General features: G+C 37.7%; 1 protein-coding gene across 1 annotated transcript in view; it reads left to right on the top strand.

The window, feature by feature from the left end:
• The first annotated feature begins 1,334 nt into the window (after window positions 1-1,334).
• Window positions 1,335-20,693, top strand: part of LTN1 (listerin E3 ubiquitin protein ligase 1) — a 33,472-nt gene continuing 14,113 nt past the window's right edge. Inside the window, exons 1-15 of the mRNA XM_083361808.1 lie at window positions 1,335-1,468; window positions 3,331-3,534; window positions 5,696-5,794; window positions 6,103-6,333; window positions 7,223-7,275; window positions 7,942-8,122; window positions 9,140-9,313; window positions 12,056-12,246; window positions 12,672-12,819; window positions 13,628-14,386; window positions 16,154-16,195; window positions 17,356-17,548; window positions 17,776-18,015; window positions 18,579-18,732; window positions 19,937-20,087. Coding sequence (XP_083217934.1) covers window positions 1,427-1,468; window positions 3,331-3,534; window positions 5,696-5,794; window positions 6,103-6,333; window positions 7,223-7,275; window positions 7,942-8,122; window positions 9,140-9,313; window positions 12,056-12,246; window positions 12,672-12,819; window positions 13,628-14,386; window positions 16,154-16,195; window positions 17,356-17,548; window positions 17,776-18,015; window positions 18,579-18,732; window positions 19,937-20,087 — 2,862 coding nt within the window. The 5' untranslated portion in view covers window positions 1,335-1,426. The remainder of the gene's footprint in view (window positions 1,469-3,330; window positions 3,535-5,695; window positions 5,795-6,102; window positions 6,334-7,222; window positions 7,276-7,941; window positions 8,123-9,139; window positions 9,314-12,055; window positions 12,247-12,671; window positions 12,820-13,627; window positions 14,387-16,153; window positions 16,196-17,355; window positions 17,549-17,775; window positions 18,016-18,578; window positions 18,733-19,936; window positions 20,088-20,693) is intronic.

The raw sequence follows: 20,693 nt of genomic DNA, 5'->3' as shown, positions 1-20,693 counted from the left end.
AGATATAGTAAGAATGTTTCCCTATACAATGTTTTACCCTTAATAAATTTTGGGAGAAAGTATTGGATTATATAATTGTGCAACAAAATCCAGTATTTTCACATAATATTCTTTTATACTACATACCTAGTACTTGGAATTTGACAACCTGATAATGTAAGTTCTCCTTGACCTTATGGCCAAAAAACCCTGAGAGTGAAGACCTGATGGCAGTTGCCATTTTTTTTTTTAAAAAAAAATAATCCTCTTTGACAATGTATTTTTATCCCTGTGGGGTTTTTTTGAGGGGGGGAAGAGTTGTTGCTTCTGTCATAGTTAAAAATATTAAATGAATAAAAAGTTATCTTAAATAAACCTAGGCAAATACCAATGTTTCGGCTGCAGCTTTTTTTTAATCTGTAGAGAATCATGGATTTACCCACTTGAAGAACGCCTTTTGAGCTTTCTTATAAAAAGAGCACAAATTCTGTTGTTAACACAACATACTGTGTGACCACCAAATACAGGAACAGCCACCCTCAGTGTAAAACGTAATTGGTACCGATTGGTGGTGCATAAGCGCAATCACTCAGAAACGGGGGGGGGGGGGGAGAAGGGAGGAGAAGCAAAACAAGAGCTGGCACAAAATCATCATCATCATCTTAAAAGTGGCAATTTATTAATTAATAACTTTTGTGAATCTTCTGCATAATTGACTTGGGAGCCCGGTGTGTGGTGTAGTTGGTTCACATGGCGTAGTAAGATGGAGGGTTTGTTGTCACTGTGTGTTGGGAGGGGGGTGGGAGCACAAAGGGAGGCTCAGCTAATCTCAATGTACATATAGTTGTACTTTGACAATAAAGGTTCACTTTATTTCGAATAATTAAGAAAGCATCTTGCAAGTATAAACGTAAAAACGTTTCGCTTGGACATCTTTCAGTAAATTCAGTGACTAGTTGGCTGGCTCAGGAATTCTGGGAGTTGAAGTCCACGCGTCATAAAAGAGCCAAGGTTGCCTACCCCTGGTTCATCAACAACTACAACAGGGGTCTTCAAACTTGGTCCTTTTATGACTTATGGACTTCAACTCCCAGAATTCCTCAGTCAGCGTGCCTGGCTGAGGAATTCTGAGAGTTGAAGTCCACAAGACATAAAAGGGCCAAGTTTGAAGACCCCTGGACTACAATAACCCTCGCGCGAGTTCGCCCCGCCCCGAACCACGCGCCATGTACTCTTTGCATCCTTCCCTAGGCTGAGGGAGGCGTACTAAAGGGGAGGAGCCTACGGCCTTTGGCGTCCCTTCCGCCATTACCTTTACTTCCTTTTAACCCGGAAACAGCCTTTCTGCCCCCCCCCCTTTCCTGTACGTTGGAGCAACTCTATTCCCTGTCCTCTGTTTTCCCTTCCCTTTTTTCCCTCGGTTTCAGACGGCGTTGCAGGCGCTAACATGGGAGGCAAGAACAAGCAGCGAACTAAGGGCAACGTACGGGTAAGCGAGTTGATGCCGCTGGGAGGGAATTCAGTATTTCTGGAGAGAGGCCAGGTCCGGTTGTCTTCTCATCGCTTTCGAACTTTAAAGGAGAGGCATGGAGGACAGCTTTGCCTACCTTTTGGCTAAATAAATAAACAGCTTATTCCGCACCAGTATCTAGATACTAGTTTTAAAAATGTTGCTTTAATTGCCACTGGCAAGGAGGTAGTGTTAGTGACTTCTCTAACGAGACTTCGCGGGACCCTCGTTACAACCTGCTTCCTGTAAGGAATACGAATGTGTGCCTAAACTTTCAAGAGGGGAAAAGAACCGGTATGCCTCGGAACTGTTTGAAATGTCAAAAAATGAGTTCAGTTACAAATGATTCCCATATGGTGTTGGCTTTCTTGGTTGTGGACAGTGTCATGTGCACATTTTTAATGCTGTAATCATTACCCCTTTGTGTTAGTTTCAAATATTTAGGGTTACATCCTTGTAGTTTGTGAATCTTGCTGTCTCTGGGGAATGTCTTAATATCATGTCTGAAAATTGTGAAGATAACCTTGTCATTTTTCCCCCCTATGAGCACACTGGCCCATATTAAAAATGAAATTCTGTTGCCTGCTCTCAAAAAAGTATATATCTACCCATACACATATGTACCACACATATACACATGCCATATATATACATAATACACACACACATGTACATTTAGTAGTTATCTTCTCAAAACCTGAGGCACTCTTACTGATTACATGTTTTCAGTGGCAGATACTGTGAATATACCGGGTCTTCTGCTTGTTTGTTTTCTGTAAAATTACATCCTAAATATTTAAGAATGAAAACCCCATAGTATTGTGAAGGCCATCAAGAGATTAGCAGTTCCCATCCTTTTCTATACCCCACACCTCTAGAATGCTTCTGATATTTATTTATTTATTTATTTATTTATTTTATTACATTTATATACCGCCCTTTCCCTGAGGACTCAGGGCGGTTTACAGGGAAAAAACCAGCAATATATTCTCACACCCCTTACAAAAAATATGCTATATACACTATCATTTTGAAACTTTCTAAACCCAGGTTCTCGCACCCCCAGTGGGTGCAAGCACCTCTGATTGGGAACTCCTGCTGTACAGTAACATTTGTTCAAATATGTTTTTTGGAATTCATTCTAAGTGCAGAACTCAAGTTAAATAAAAGTGATGAAAATAGGGAAAAAGTGGTATGTGAAGATAGGAAGAAGAAATGATGGTTAGGAATTAGAATATCAATTTATAGTGTATTTAACTAATGAGAAGTTCATTTGGAAAACCAGCCAATTCTGATATGTAGTTAACTTTTTAAATATAGCACTTTCTTTGGGAATCACATATGTACAATTGCCTTCAGAAGTATGGGAGTTGACAGCATGGGAAAATTTGGTGACAGCGTATTAGTAATAGTTCAGATGTGAAATTCTCACCAGATGTTAAGTTGTCTTATATTTTGTCAGTGAGTAATGAGCTTTCTTAATAAACAAATAATCTGCTGTAACTTAATTTACAAATTGTCCAATTACTTACTATTTTTAACTTTATTGTAAATTAATATTTTTTTAATATTTTGTAAGGTTTAGGTTTTTTTTCTTGGAAATGTAAAACAGTATTATTTGCATATATATATATATATATATATATATATATATATATATATATATATATATATATATATATCGCCTTGAGTTTATAAAAATAATAAAGGTGGTATATAAAAAACTAAAACAAAAATTGCAGCTTCAGACTATGACAATGATTCCCAAGGAAGTTTGTTTAGGATTTTACAATAATTCTCAAACAGCAGTTCTTTCTTCTTTTTCTCTCTTTCAAATATAGCCTTCTAGCAGTGGAAGAACAGCTGAACTTCTAGCTAAAGAACAAGGAACTGTTCCTGGATTTGTTGGCTTTGGCACCACTTCAAGTGACCTGGGATACATTCCTGCAATTCAGGGAGCTGAAGAAATAGATACCCTTATAGATGCTGATTTTCGTATGGTGCTAAGAAAACTTTCCAAAAGAGATGTCACAACCAAGTTAAAAGTAGGCTTGTGATATTATATTTAGAGGGTCATTATGTATTTATTTAAAGGATTAGTTGTTGCTGTAACATAATTTTGGTGGGGTTTTTTTTTTGTTTTTTCCTAACATTTTCCTGCAAGTGCAGAGTCTCTTTTTTCACATCAATTGAGTGTTGATCCATTGGTTGCATCAGGAATTGACCAACTGGCTTACCACCTGAGCCTGACGTGGACTGAGTGAGAGTTACTGGCTCAAAGGCATCCAGCCAATTTTTAAGGCTAAGGTGGGGCTAGAATTCACAGTGTCCTGGTCTCCTGGTGTTTAACCACTAGACCAGGGGTGTCAAACTTGATTTCATTGAAGGCTGCATCAGCATTATGGTTGTCCTTGGTGGGGCTGGGGGGCGTGCCCATCTGTGTGGTTGTAAGCCGACTGGTGAGCATGGCTGGGATGGGTGTGGCCACCTCAATGTCTCTCACAACGGGGGGCTGGGCAGGGTTGGGGGAATCCAGGAGTCTCTGGCGGGTAGGGTGGTGGGTGGGAGGCTCGTCCGGTGAGGTGAGGTGGGGGTGCTGGTGAGGCGAGGCAGGTTGGCTGCTGCCAGACATCATCGCCCCCCATGCACAGAGGGGGTGCGAGCGTGCAGGGACTAATGGTGTCTGTCAGCAGCCATAGCTGGCACACTCTGGAGCTCTGCAGCCCGCTGCCACTACTGGGCTGGCTCTCCAAGGAGCAAGCACTATAGCAGCACCATCAGCAGCAGGCAGAGTGGGGGGATGGGGAGGCATGTTTTGTGGACCTCCAGACGCGCCTACTCTGTCCCATCTGTTTTTGCTTGTGGTTGGAGAGCAGTTTGCCCCTGGTCACTTCCTTCACCCCCTCGTAGGTCTTGCCCTTGGCCCATGCATGGAGCATGTTCCTCTCACGCATCCGATGCACCTCGGTTCCACTGCAGGCTGCTGCCACCGAGGCCGCCCACAGCTCGCGCAGGTCCATTAAGTTGCAGCCGCCTGGAGCTGCAGGCCCACACAGCATGAAGGACGTGAAGCAGCTGGCTACAAAGCCTGAGTAGAGGTGGTAGAGCACGCCCAGGCCCAGCAGGCAAAAGTCGGATCCCCATTGGTGCCATGGCTAGGCCCACCAGGATCATGGGCCTCCCCTCCATCTCTAGCTAAATATGGTCCAATCGTGGGCCTTGTGTTTGACAAGTCTGCACTATACCAAACTGGCTCTCAACTATAACATTTTTTATTTTATAATTTATTTGTAATTTGTTTTTTTTAAAATAATTTTATAATTTATATAAAGTGTAACAATAAAATATCAAAAAACAAAAGCAGAAAATTAACAAAAACATACATTGCATATAAAAATAATTTACCCAACGTTTTAAACACACTTGATTGTTCTACTCTTCCATTACATCAATAGAAAGCAGTTGACAAACAAAGTGAATATTTAGCAATATTTCATGTTTTTAAACCTGGATTAAGTAACCTTTTTTGCTCTCTCCCATGTGAATTTATAACTCCTCATTTATCACTTATAGTGAAAAGTCCCAAATTTTAGATATAAAATTCAATACTGCGTTATATTTTTACAACATTTTTGTCATTCCATTTTAATAAACTTATGGATATTAAATCATGACAATGGGGCAAGGAGCTTCCTATTAGAATTTAAATGATTAATTTAAAAAGTTATAAAATTATTGTATAAACTCAAGTAAAAGTTGACATAGAAAATGCACAGTGTGTTATGTTTATTAAGTCAACATACATTGACAGACATCAATATATATTGAAAAATTCTTTATACTATTTATATAGCTGCTCATTTCACATAGTGACATTCTGCAGAGTAAGAAATCGTGTTTGGGGAGGGTCAGTTGGAGCCTGGAGATGGTTGTATTGGATGCCTTAGAAGAAAGTGGCTGAGGTACCAGGTTTTTCTTTCTTTAATTTTAAAGCCGCTGAGAGTTTTGTTTCTTAAAATTCATGGCCATAGAAGTCTAGTAAACAAATAGATTTTTTTTTAAAAAATCAATACTGTCTTGTACACACAGTATCCATTGGTAAACATTAGCTTTTTTAAGATCACCACCACAATAGAAAACGTAATACTGGATAATCATCAGCTTTGTTTTTTTTTTAAAAAAAAACCAACTTATTTTTAATTTTAGGCTATGCAAGAATTTGGGATAATGTGCAAAGAAAGAGAGACAGAGATTGTCAAAGGAGTTCTACCTTACTGGCCTAGAATCTATTGCAAAATTTCTCTTGTAAGTACTGAAATTTATATTTATGCTTTTAATTAGCTGCAGTAGTGGTCGGAGATAAAGTCAAAGTTCTGTTGTACCTCTTGGAAGGTCGATTTGTTCTGCAGAAAGCTTAGACTGAGATACACCAGTGGTAGTGCTGTAGTGTGGGGTGGAAAGCCATATAGAAAATCAGGGATTAATGTATGTATATTTTTAGCTGTAAGATATGACTCAGTAAAATTTGCTTTAGAGAAATAGGTAATCTGAAATTGTTCATATGTATAGTGAAATTATATCATTATTTTTGTACTTGTCAATGTTTATGATAGGACCATGATCGCAGAGTCCGGGAAGCAACACAGCAAGCTTTTGAACAGCTTATTCTGAAAGTCAGAAAACATTTGGCTCCTCATTTAAAAAACATTATGGGATATTGGCTTATAGCTCAGTGTGATATTTGCTCTCCAGCAGCATCAGCAGCAAAAGAGGCATTCGAAAAGGCCTTTCCACCAAGCAAACAATCTGAAGCCTTAGTGTTTTGTAAAGATGAAATTTTAAATGTAAGTTTTCAAGTTTGTATGCTTTTTAATTTTTGTTAACTATATAATTAAAAATTAACAGAAAAGGATATACTGGGGCTTCTTAAAGAAGCCCAATGGAAACAGTCTTTTGCTTTTACACTACAGTCACTGCCACTTTTTAAAATGATGATGTTTTGCAATTTCAAGTCGGCCATGTGGCCTGGGACTTCCTGGATGAGTTTGTCGGTTTTTTGGCACAGTTCTGCCATTATCTTCTTTCTACCTGGGTACCTGGCTCAAAGGTACCCAGTTGGTTTCACGCTTGAGGGAAAACTGCCACTCAGTCTCCCAGTTTGTAGCCTGAGCCGTAAACTACTACTCTAAATACTAATTAAATCACAATAAATAAATAAAATGATAAATGTATCCACCTAATTAACTTTATCTGAGATCACAATAACTTATTGAACATAATGTCGGTAATTCTTATTACAATTCACATATACAATTAAAGAAAACTGTTCTTTCTAAATTATTTTGAATTTATATTATGTGAAACTAAAATTTAGAAATAATGTTTTCTTCATATATATTCATATATATTACATATGTGTGTGTGTGTGTGTGTGTGTGTGTGTGTGTGTGTGTGTGAGAGAGAGAGAGAGAGAGAGAGAGAGAGAGAGAGAGATATTTCCCACTGTTCATTTATTTGGCTTTTTTGTCTAGGTGGAATGCTTTAGACATAATCATTAGATAACCTTTTTAAACAGAATAAATATGCAAAGTTACACTTCAATTCATACCATAATAATTTTAAATTAAATGAAATGTACATTTAACATTGTAATATTGCATTATTGTACTTTTAAAAAACATCTATAAATTGAGTATTTTTCCATTTAAGGATACCTGACTGTTTTTTGTCCAGGTACTACAAGATCATCTTTTGAAAGAAACTCCTGATACACTAAGTGATCCACAGTATGTATAGTGTATTTTTATTTCTTTGGAAAAATAAATTTAGTTTTAAAAGTATTGAAAAAGATGTTTCTTGAAATAAAGGAAATAAAAGATGTTCAGCCTCTACCGTGTCAGGTGACGTGAAATATATTCTCCCAGTTAGGTTTTCTCTTTGGAGACCTCCTCTAGTCATTTCCATATCTGCATAGTTTCTGTGCAGAGAAACCTCTGGCCATTGGTACTGCTGGTCAGAGCTTCAGTTGTGTTAAGTAAGATGAAGGTTGTTGCCTTTTCGCATTAATGAGAACTGTTGTTTCTGCATAGCAAAAAAACCCTTGTTAACAAAGAAGTCAGGTGACTCACCTATTTTGTTTTCTCCGAATGTGCAGATTTTCTAAATGTGTTAATAAGAAATGATATACATTAGGGAACTCTAGTTGCCATTGACGTGCACTCAGTTCTATGACTTTTAAGGAATTAAACCTGACAAAACAGGGAAATTTTGTGAGTGACTTGCTTCCTATTATTTGCAGTAATAGTAGATCTATGCAGTTGCTGCATTCATGCAGTTAAAATTCTGGTTTTCTGGATATGGGTGTGTTGTCTTTAATGGGATTTAAAATCAGATATGAAAAAATATAGTAAATTTTGTATTTGTAAACCATGCTCTTGTGTTTTTTTATGCAGAACAGTTCCAGAAGAAGAAAGAGAAGCCAAATTTCATCGAATTATAACTTCTTCTTTGTTATCTTTAAAGAAATTGCTTTGTATGATGCCCAATAATGAGATTAAATCTTTGGAAGAGAGGCTTAAGACACTGCTCTCTCAAAACAAATTTTGGAAATATGGGAAACATAACATAGCACAGGTATCTTTATTGTTATTCTGAAACACAACAAAGATAAAATAAGAATTTTATAAATCGTAGGCATTAAGATTGCTTTTTGTTTTCATCACAAGGCATATTTTTTCATATTTACTGGATTTATCTGAAAAAAATTCTTGGAAAAATCCCATTAAAATAACATCTAGCATTATTACTATTTTTGAGCTGGCAATATTGTTTAAAATCCTTTAAAAATGATGGTGAAGATTGTGTTCCAATTTCCTTATGACTGAGTAGTACCTTATATTCCAACTTCTTAAATGTTAGTCCTGGATAAGAACTATTTCTGTGAAGAAGTTTTAAAGCATTAGTTCAAAAGTAATTACAGCTATTTGAATTATTAAAATAGTTCCATATTTTTCTGCTAGATGCTCTCTTGTGTTTTAAAATGTAAGCTTCATTTATTTTAAATCATGAAATTTGGGGAGGTGGGGGGGTAGTCCTGCAGGGAGAGCGCAGATTCCAGAGATTTGGTTCTTAAGTGAAGTGGTTGCTAAGTTAAAATTAAGTGATTGCAAACGCTCATGATTTTACTTCAGCTTGCCTTTGCTTTACAATGTCAGAAGATATAATGGCATGTGGCACTGACTTTGGGAGACAAGGCAAAGGGAACAATCAGATAAAAGGCAGTTTAGCCCACAGCAGGAATATGGGCAGGGTAAGCAGCTCACAAGACACCTTTCCTAGTTTGGTTATAAAGGATGAGGGAGAGATGTCAATTTGTCGGACTTGCAAGATTTTGTTAATGTAATTTTCACTGTAAGGTTGAATTAGCTCATCTAGCTATATTTCCTGCCTGGTCTGCTTTGCAGGCTGACGGAAAGATATAATCCCAAACAATTGGGTGAACCCAAACAACAGGGAAGGTTTTTCATAAACCTTTTCAGCATTGCCGTAACTTTGAATGGTGGCTTAATAGGACCATCATTAACCGAGGTCTACTTATAGTCTAAGCATGTCAACATGAACATATTCAGGTTTCCTCTTGTTCTATTTTAGGTTCGTTCTGCTTTCTTTGAGGTGATTACTACCTTTTGTCAGTACATTCCTGAGTCCATGAATGCAGAAGCATCAAGAGTTTGTCCAGCCGTTCTCCTTAGCATTGATGATAGTGATGCTATTGTATGCCTTGCTCTTTGGGAAGCTGTACTTCATGTTCTTACTACTATTGAGGTAATTCTGGAAGTCATTATGTTTTTACATCATTATACATGAAGCCATTACTTAACTCATGGGCATCTTTCAGATTATATATCTTTATCATTTTTTATTTTATTTAAACCATTAACCATTATTTAAACCATTAAAATGGTTTAAATTGCCGGCGGACGACACCCAGGGATAGGGCCTTCTCAGTGGGGGCGCCTGCCCTTTGGAACCAGCTGCCAGTGGAGCTGAGGACTGCCCCCGACCTCCGTTCATTCCGCCGGGACCTGAAGACCTGGCTCTTCGAGCTCTCTGGCCCAGGCTGAGGATTAACTTTATTTTAACTGGGGTTTTTACTTATACAGGGATAAATTTAATTTTTTTAAAACTTGGTTTTTTAACTTTTGTATTTTGGTTTTTAATTACCCTGTAAACCGCCCTGAGTCCTCCGGGAAAGGGCGGTATATAAATGTAATAAAAATAAATAAATAAATAAATAAATAAATAAATAAATAAATAAATAAATAAATAAATAAATAAAATACAAACAAAAAAAATACAAAAAACAAAATTAGAAAAAAATACACAAAAATATATTAAAAAACCCACATACACTTAAATTGTCTCCGGAATTGAATACTGATAAATATACTTCAAAGATAATAACTCCTCCCCCCTTGCGAAGCAGGCAACCCACAATTTATAAGTTTCTACCACTCTGTTTACCCAACCCAATTATCCTGACATCTATCGACTATATGGAAACATAATTAACAGGTAAAACCAAGAGCTAAATTAAACTTCAAAACCCTCTGTTAGCAGTCTATTTAAGGTATTCCACTCACAGAGAGTCCATAATGGCTTCAGGTCTACCGTAAGTCATCACAACCATTGTCTCTGGTCCATTCAGGATCAAATATCCTCAATTGGTTATTAAAAATAAGGCTTATCCTTAAGATATTAAGTGGGATCTTTCCTAACAGTTGGATTTTATTCCCTAAAGTCTTTGTTGTATATATCTCCATAGCATTTGTTGTATCAAAATGTCTCCTGTAAATTGTAACATAACATCTCTTACATGTTTTCTGACTGGGTATAATAACTTCATTCCCCAATCTCCTTTGATCTTGAAAAACATCACTAGTCATTTCTATCAACTTTGAGTCTTTAAAATTCATATCTTTCTCCGAGTTCTCTAATCAGCTTGTATTTTCCAAGTCAATCTCATCTTTCAGGTATGCCAGCAGCAAATTACACTCTTAATACATCTAGTTGTAAATCTTGTTGTAGTGCTGTTACTTGCATCTGGTTACCGTCTTCAAGTTGATTTAAAATCATTGTTACTGTATCAAGCTTCTTATCCAAAATTTCAACTTAAAAAGTATTCTGTTTTTCCAACTTTCCCAATAAGCTTTGTCTTAATATATTGCCTGCATTTTTACTATAGTTTTATGTATATAGTCCAAAATACTTCAGTAGTTAAACTTTTACAGTCGGAACTTTTATAGTTGTAAACAGCTCCTCTCAAAGACATGAAAAGCACCATAGCAAATTAGCCTCAAAAACATTGAGAAGAAATTTCCCAACCCCCCAAAAAAAGATTTCCATTCAAAATTTTAAAAAACTAAGACCAGAGGGGTTTTTTATTTTATAAAATACAAAATTCCTATAGTGAAAGTTCAGTCCAAATGTAAATCAAATCAAATCTCTTTCACTACCCAAAATTTGCCCGTGTCTTCCATGTGGAAGAAGTGGAAGTTATTTATGGCAGCCAATAAAACAATAAAAAAGAACTTTAAAAAAATCACTTTAAGATTCAGCAGGGGGTTAAATTAGATCAGCATTCAACCAGTCGATCAACATTTGAAAATATAAAAAGAAAAAATATTGAAACATGCTGTTAAAAACCTGGTGTTCTTAAAATAGCAGGCAGCTGGAAGGAAAAATGGAAACACAATTCTCTGACATCTCCCACTGAGAATTTCTACCTTCTAGGTCCTCTTCTCAGGTTCACAGTTGACCAAGGTCATCTTGAGTAATTCCTAGTACCTCCCATTTAAATCAGGAAGCCTACTGCCAAAGAGCCACCTGAAAAAAAATTTTTGAGACTGTTTAATAAATAAGCATAACTCAATTGGATTTTGTTTTTATCTAATGCAGCCAACATATTTGATATTTCACTAATAATTTGGTAGAAGATTTAAATGGGTAGGCTTTATCTTTCATATCAGCACTTTAATTTTTCCCCTTCTGAATCAGTACATAATATTTGAATTAGTTATGGATACCTTAACGCAGACATGTCAAACACAAGGCCTGGGGGCCGGATGCGGCCCGCGAAGTGGTTTCATGTGGCCCGCGAAGCCATCCTGGAAACAGTGAGGGAACGGCCCCCACTGCCTTGGCCCTGGCCCAGAGACCCTCCTTCTGCCAGAGACCCTCAGATCTGTCCGACTCCTGCCCAGGCACCCATAGGCACCCTTGATGCGAACGATGTAGAGCTGGCCATGCCCACCCAGTAGGCCATACGCACTCTAGCCATGCCCACCCAGTAGGCCACGCCCACCCAGGCCATACCCACCCGGCCCCCTGAGGGCAACCGCAATGCTGATTCGGCCCTCAATGAAATTGAGTTTGACAACCCTGCCTTAACGTCTCTGTCTCCAGATAATTTATTTAATATCAAGTCAAGGAACTAGGATGCTTCATTTTCAGTATCAAGAAACAAAGTATTCTGTAATTTACTGCTTCACATTTATTGCTCTGTAGGATTGTTGGAGCCACGTGAATGCAAAAAAAGGAGTTCTACCAAAATTATGGACAGTGCTTCGAGAAGGAGGAAGGGGACTTGCTACTATTATATATCCTAATATCTTACCATTTATTAGCAAGGTGCCTCATAATGTTGCAGATCCAAAGCTGAACTATTCAACAACATTCTTCACTTCTATAATTAACGGGTATGATAATTAGCTCATGCTTTTTTAATCAAATAATGTTTGTGTTTTATGTTTTAAGTGTGTGTGCATGTGTAGATAATATTTTATGTTTTATTTAAAGATGAATAGGAAATAGTTGAATTTGAAAACTGCAATCACTAGGTCTTCTGAGAATTGTAATGAAACTTAAAGTAGTATTTCGATGATGAAAGTTTGTAAGCTTTCCTCTGCGTAGCATTTTTTTGTTTTATGTTTTTAAATTTTAAGTTTCTGGTGCTAATTTTTCAGTTGCTGTTGCTAAAAACACCATATGAATCCAATTATTGATTATAGCATTTTTTAATCCGATGTGAATGTGAAAATTAACTTTAATTGATTGATTGATTGATTCCTGCTTTCGTTATTTTTACAAATAACTCAAGCCGGTGTTCATTCTGTTTCCTTAGGCTGTTCACTGAAAGAGCGATGGTTTGTCGTTCAGAATCTTCAGCCATCATATCAACTTTTATGGAGTGTTTACAGTTTACAGTCCTACAGAATATTGGGGAAGAAGAAGAACAAGTTAAAATACAAGAAATGCTTATAAATATCCAGGTATGTTATCATGGCAAAAATAAAATATTGGATTATCTTTAGAGGTTTTAACTGAGTTTTATATTAATACTAGGTTGGTGAGTTTAATTTGCACCAGTGGTTTGAACAGTTTCCAGTTGAAATATGCTCTTCTGAAGCAACAAAAATGTTATCTGAAAATACATGTTTGTCATAAAATTTGCTTCTGTTTGCTCCTCCTATAAACATTTCCCCTTTACACAGCAATGAGACTTCTATTTTCTCTAATTATATTATTGCTGGTTTGTACACAGCATCGACCTGGACACAAGTAGTCCTCAACTTAACAATCATTCGTTTAGTGACCATTTGAAGTTACAATGGCCTTGAAAAAAGTGACTTATGACCATTTTTCCCATGTTCACATGATCAAAATTGGGATGCTTGGCAATTGGTATATATTTATGACAGTTGCAATGTCCCAGGGTCATGTAATCCCCTTTTGTTACCTTCTGACAAGCAAAATCAATGGGGAAGCAAGATTCACTTAATAACCATTTTAATAACTTAGCAATTGCAGTGATTCACTTAACAACTGTGGCAAGAAAAGTCGTAAACTAGGAAAAAGTTCATTTAACAACAGAAATTTGGGACTCAAATGTGGTTGTAAGTTGAGAACTACCTTCACATACCTATTCCCTCTGTCTCACTTCTGCTCATGAAATGAATCCACATGGGTTTGTAAAAAATAACTAAAAATTAAAAAAATGCTGCTTTGGTTGAAACAGTTTTCACAAAAGGTATTAGTTCAAGTTGGGATTAAAATACATTTGTTTTTTTTTCTTTGCAGTTAATTCCTCTCATTGATACAGTAATTAAAGAGCCCAAGTTACAAAATGGACCTTTGTTTTATGAACTTGCAGACATGCTGAATGTTTGGAAAACAAAAGCAGAAATAACTGATGATGATAGAACAACCCTCACTTTTCAGAGAATGTTATCTAACTTTTGGGATGGCCTTTCAAATATATGTGTGGGACATGTTGCTGTAATGGACGCAGATGAGAAATCGCTGGCTGCCATGTCTTCTTTGTTGCAAATTCTGCAGAACCCAGAAAACAAGATGAAAAAAAATAGAAAAAAAGTTGTAAATGTAAGATTTGCAGAAGACAGAAAAGCTGAAATTAACACCGAACATGAGAATTTTGTTGACATGAGAACTAGCAATGAATCCAGTAATGTTATTCATGAAATTCATGGGAAACATATTTTTCCTCTACAGAATGAATCTTTAGAAGCTTTAGTTTGTAAACTTGCAGTACTAAGTATAGGGTATACCAGTCAACAGACATCTGACCAACACTTAAAGTTCCTCTCTGCTCTGCTCAGCAACTTTGCTTCTCGTAAAGTTTTCCAGGTGCTTGTAGAAGAAAGAAACGATGTTCAATATGAAAATCCATCTATTCAGTTTCTGCATGAAAAGTTAATTGTTTGGCTGAAAGAAGATTGGAGAAAAGAGACAGACTTCTTGGTTGATATTTTATATAGCATTCTCCATTGCTGCAGCAGTCCCATAGAGAGGGAAAATATTCTCAATGATTTAACAAAGGTACAGTTTTCTTATTCAGTAAATTGATTTCATTCAGTTTGTTTTAATACATTCTGTTAGACTAATTAGAATTTGCAGTACTAACATTTGTACTTGCATCTTGGTAGCTATGGCTTACCAAATAATATGCATAAATTTCTTAATATTTAGAATTGGAATTGCATTAAGGTAGTTATAAAAGTACTTTTAATTATCCTTTAAAAGCATCTGTTTTTTATCTGTTACTGATTTTTCTTATTTATCCATTTCATGGTACAGTTTACAATGAGTTTTCAGGCCAACACTGTAAAATAATATCATAAAGTATAGCACAAAATCAGCTGCTGCTTCATACTATCTTCCTAATCAGGGAAGCTGTAAATTGATTAGTATTGAAGTCCCACTGAAATCAGTTTTATATATCAAACTAAATGTATTTCCTAGGTTTTGGAAGGTCAATTAAGAGAGAGGCAACATCTGTCTTCTGAGACATAGTTTCACCCTCTAGGTCACAGGTCGGCAACCCGCGACTCCGGAGCCGCATGCGGCTCTTTGAGCCGTCTCCTGCGGCTCCCAGTCGCCCGGTGCGCGCGCACCTCTTTGAATGGGCAGTGGTGCGCGCGCACCTCTCCAAATGGAGAGTGGCACCGCCCGTTCCGAGAGGTGCGCGCGCACCTTTCCGAAGGGCGGAGGTGCGTGCGCACCTCTCCAAGCCGCCGCAATCCCGTTTGCACAGCTGCCGTGTTCATCAATGTTTGACGAACGCGGCAGGTCTCCGGACGGCGGCGGCTTGGGAGAGGTGCGCGCTCACTCTCCAAACCTTTGGAGAGGTGCGTGCGCAGCTCCGCCCAAACACCCGTGTCGAGACCTGCTGGTTTTCGGGCGGAGGTCGGGCGGCAGTTTGGAGGTCCTGGGGGTGGCTCCGGCGACGCCCGGGCTGAAGGCGGCGCCGCAACCCAGCGCCCGTCACCACGGAGACCCGTCGCTGCTGGCATGCAGGTGTGCACATAAAAAAAAGTGGAAACGCGCACGTGTATCCACGCGCGCGCATGCACAAAAACATTTTGGGCATGCGCAAAAAAATGTTTTGCGCATGCGCAAAACATTTTGTTTTATGCGCATGCACGTGCGTGGATGCACGCGCGGGGCTCCCACTTTTTTTTATGTGTGATGGAACCGGTTCCCAGTGGCTCTTTTGCTTTTTCAGGTTGCTGACCCCTGCTCTAGGTATTGTGAACATTCAGATTTTTGTCTACATTTTCACTAGCCATACTTTCTGATGATGCGACAAATAAAGTACTATGCTTAAGGGGAAAGATTGAATTTTCTTCAAGTACACATTTTCTGAGCTTCTGACTAGGAATACCCAATGAAAATAGATCTCATTTAAATCTAGTCTAGTTTTCATGTTGAATAAAACAGTGAGACGTTATGCATGGGCCATATGTATGTATGTTTCTTTAGAAGATTATATTAAATACAATATTAAATAGAGCTATGTAGCAGTCTAATCTGTACAGTTTAGAGTTTGTAGATGAAAATGTTGCACATGTTAGCGCCTCCTTAGATCAAATAATTGTTTTTCTGTGATTATGCAGGTAATTTCAAAGCCCAGGGAAGAACACAGCTGTTTTAATAAGTGGCCAATAGGTATATCATGTATGGCCATTCATACCCAGATTCACCTTTTCTCCGTTGAATTCATATCTCTTCCTAATATTACATTACTCTGGGAAATTGTTCGGTTTTTATTGTCATGTTTTGATGGTATTTCTTTTTCTTTTCAAGATGGATCTAAAATGGAGTATTCTTCTTCAAATAGTCCAAAAGGTACGTTTAAATCTTTCCCTGCCCCCAATTTTATTCATATTGGTCTGGGATTCAGCAAAGCACCAAGTTGCTTCAGTATGCATAGGGTGTGTGTGTGTGTGTGTGTGTGTAATTTAGTTGTTCCTTCTAGTTATGGCTTGCTGGGACACTGTTCCTTTGAAATGGATGAGCTCATATTGTTTGGCATCAGCTTCCCCTCTTTTGCCTGCCTGCAGGCAATTTCTCATTGCATAAACATTTCTGACTACAAACTATATCCTTTTTATTATGTTTTGGTTATATATCATATAGATAGATGATTTTGAAATAAACATCTAAGGAAATTTAGATGAGAGCAAGCCAAGAGGGTAATGCTTGATTTTTCTTTTCTGCTGAACCTCTGAGAATAGTGAAATGCTTTGGACAGGGAGCAGATCAGTTAAAAAAAGGAAGCGCAGAGAATTCTCTTTTCCATTTCACCTTCAAGACAGACTCGGGGAAGATAGCTGACAATACAGGGTCAATCACTCGCCCCAATCCACCTCACAGGGTTGTTGCTATGGGGAAAATAGGCTGGAAGGAGTACAATGTCTGTAAACTGCCTTGTGTAAACTTATAAAGTTGGGGAAAACGTTAATAAGTGAAAAAGATACAGCATGGCTTTCAGCTGAGCAAAAAACATACCACATGACTTTCTGTCTTTCAAATGAATATGGCTCTGCAGAATGTTTAAAGGAATATTTCACAAAATTTCACAAAAAGTGTTGGCATAAGCAAATATGTTTTTCCAGCAGCTTCTTACCGAGTCCCGTTTGCTTTAAAGTGAAACAGTGGTTTCAGATGGTTTGAACAGAAAGAAAGAAAACTGCCTTTTCTTAGTGATAGCCTGTTTTTCAAGATTGCTTTCAAGATGGAAAATTTTAATTAACTGTGACTTAACCAAGTCTTTAAATTTAATATCTAGTATTTTTGATTAGAAGTATTTCTGTGGGTTAGGATATCACCTTTTATATATAATGCTTTAATGGACCTTACTGATCTGGTACTTTGAAGAACACATTTAAAAAGCATAAAGTGCATGTTTTTAATGTAGATTATTATAACAAGCCAAGAGGTTTACTTGGAGATTAAAAGAGTAAACAACTAATTTGAAAAATATTTGTGTACTTTTTAAACATTAGGCCTGTTCAAGCTCGGAGAAACATTCCTTAAGTTCTACATGGCTAAAAGGAGATGTATTAGGTGAGAAGCTTGTGACTTTGGCCGATGATCTGTGTAACATCAGCTTGAAGATGACAGTAACTTCAGCCGAATCATTTCATTCAGAACAATGGACTCTCCTAAGCTTGGTATTATCTCAGTTAATTAAAAATGGTAAGTGGTTCAGACTTTACTAATGAGTAATAGACTTCTAGAAGAATTAGAACACTAACTTGCCATGGATAGAGCATTTGAGGCACTTGGTATAGGTAAGTCAGACAGTATAGTATTTATCGTGTGCTAATAAAAAGCCAGTTTTTTTTTCAGGACACTAAAAATGAGAATTCTCTGATAATAGTAGAGCTGGTGGTTTTATGATCAATCTCTCTCTTAATCCTTAGAGTCCTTAATTGGTGAAGTTTATGTTAAAAGAATAATTGACAAACTTCAAGCCGCTCTCTCAAAAGCTAAGGATCTTTCAGAAGCTGGAAATACAGAACTGTCAGTGTCTTTGATCTGTGACATAGCTTCTAGTTTTTTCACTTCGGTTAAAGGATGTTTAATGATGCCATCCTCTGAAGATTTGCTATTCACTATTTTCCAGTTATGTGCACAGACCCGGGATATAACACGTTTATCAGGTACAGTTGCTTATGTATGCATGACCAATTCTATATTGGGTTTTTTGGGGTATATTTCTTACCTCCTGTTTGTAACTTTAAAGATTACAAAAATGGTGATTGTGTTTTCAGGTAGAAATATTGGGAGAACAGAATCTTTGCATTTAAGTGCATGTTTGAATGTACCTTACATACATTGTTTAAACATGAACTAAAACCACACCTTTTTCAGTTGAGAAATGTGCAATTTCTTAAAAAAAACACCAATCCTGGCAGAAACAGAAAAAAATTTAATTCTGTAAAACAGAGTAAGGATGGATTAGGCCTGGTATTATTTAGCAAGCAGATGTAGTAATGTGTTTTTCCTGTCTGAGTTAAGCCATTTAATCTGTACTTGAATGTATATTAAGTATAATTGGATAAACTTTTTTATCATTTGTCCATAAATAGTTTCATTGAAAAATAAGGGCATAGATTTCTTGGTTAAGTGATGAAAACATGATTCTGCTCAAAAGCTTTCAGTTTTACAGCATGTGTATCATTCTGTTTAATAATTTACATTTTGATCCATTTTTTTCATGTAGATTTCCTTATAAATAAATTAAAGCATACTTGGATGTGTGGCATCACTTCACTTGTGCATCAGCGTAGCATTCTGCAGAAGGAGAGCAGCTTCCTACAGAAATCTGCATTCTGGGTTAAGAACCAGCTTCAGACATCAGTGTCGGATATAAAAAGGTAGCTCTAGAATGCACTGCATAATTTATTTGCTCAAAGTTAGCCATAACTCAGATTAATAGAGATTTTAAAATATCCTCTAAGTAAAAGTTCGTATTTCATCCTGAGATCAACATTTATTGTGTTTGAAAGCAGGAGCACAATTGGACTGAACGTCCATCACTAAACGATGTGGTCATTAAGTGAATCACCACTTGACCGTGCACAATTTTACCATCTTTTGTGCTATGGTTGTTAAATCATTCAGTTGCTAAGTGAATCTGGCTTTCCCCATTGTCATGGCTGGGAAGGTCGCAGATGGAGAGATCTCATGACCTCAGAAGATGCTACAACCCTTGTAAATGTATATTAGTTGCCAAGTATCCAAATCATGATCATGTGACTGTGGGGATGCTGCACTGGTCATAAATCCAAGGATTGGTTGTATGTCACCTTTTTCAGCCGCTTCATAACTTCAAACTGTTGCTAAATGAACGGTAGTACGTAAATGGAACTTCATTTTCCCCATCCCGTTTTGGTTCTTGTTCCTTTTCCCATAAAAGAGCCTTGGTGGAGCAATGGGCTAATGCCTCCTTAAGTAACACCAGCTGCCTGCAATTAGTGCAGGTTCGCATCCCACCAGGCTCAAGGTTGACTCAGCCTTCCATCCTTCCGAGGTAGGTAAAATGAGGACCCAGATTGTTGGGGGCAATAAGCTGACTTTGTAATAATGCCGCTTGGGGGGGGGGAGCAAAGCCCTAATAAGCAGGCATATACATAGAATGAAGGCTACTGCTAAGCTTGTAAGCCGCCCTGAGTCTTCGGAGAAGGGCGGGATATAAATGGAATTAAAATTAAAATTTAAAAAAAAATTAAAGTAAGCTTTATTGAGATTAAGTGACAGTAATCACTTAATCAATAAACTACCATTCTCAGCTTTTGTTTACCACATGGACTTGTCTTCCGTGGATATTCTGTATGTTGTATTGTGTTGTTAAAATGCGTATGCTGCCAAGTCATCCAGATTTACTTTCCAAATCATTACAGAGATTCTTTTAGTGCTCACTGTATGAGCCTGAGGTTTGCTGAGGCTCATTATACTAAATGATGGTTTCATTATTAGTCTTAGTCCGCTTGCATCTATTTTATTAGATATGTGTTTTCCCCCCCGGTATTTTGCTATTATCTGAATTCTGTATCAAGTAAAGAGTTGGTTGATTTTCAGTTTGCAGGTTTTGATCTCTGTGGTCAATGATTTGTTGACTACATTGCTAGAAGCTGAAGATGTTTCTGCTTGTGTTCTGGAAGATTATATTGAATGGCTTACTCCAAGTCAGACTGAATGGGAAAAGATGCGGGAGTCTCTGTCCAGTGAGGTATGTAGGCCAGACATGTCAAACACAAGGCCCGGGGGCCGGATCTGGCCCACGAAGTGGTTTCACGTGGCCCGCAAAACCATCCTGGAAACAGTGAGGGAACGGCCCCCACTGCCTTGGCCCTGGCCCAGAGACCCTCCTTCTGCCAGAGACCCTCAGATCTGTCCCACTCCTGCCCAGGCCCCCATAGGCACTCTTGATGCGAATGATGTACAGCTGGCCATGCCCACCTAGTAGGCCATATGCACTCTAGCCACGCCTACCCAGTAGGCCACGCCCACCCTGGCCATACCCTGGCCATACCCATACCTACTCGGCCCCTGAGGGCAACCGCAATGCTGATGTGGCCCTCAATGAAATTGAGTTTGACACCCCTGATGTAGGCCATTGCAAAATTGATACATGGTAGAGTATTCGTCAGTGTTCATATATTTACCTGGTAAGATTTTCATCTAAGGATCCTTCATTAATTATTCTAAGTTTAAAATAAATGAAAGGTGTAAGAAAGTTATTGTTATTATAAAATATACATTATAATAATTACTTTCAGCATACTCATTTGAAATATATTTTAAGTATAGCAGTGTTATTTTTTCCATGTATGAA

Source organism: Vipera ursinii, assembly GCF_947247035.1.
Source record: "Vipera ursinii genome assembly, chromosome: 4".
In the NCBI taxonomy this organism is placed as follows: domain Eukaryota; kingdom Metazoa; phylum Chordata; class Lepidosauria; order Squamata; family Viperidae; genus Vipera; species Vipera ursinii.
This window is presented reverse-complemented; position numbering and strand designations above follow the sequence as displayed.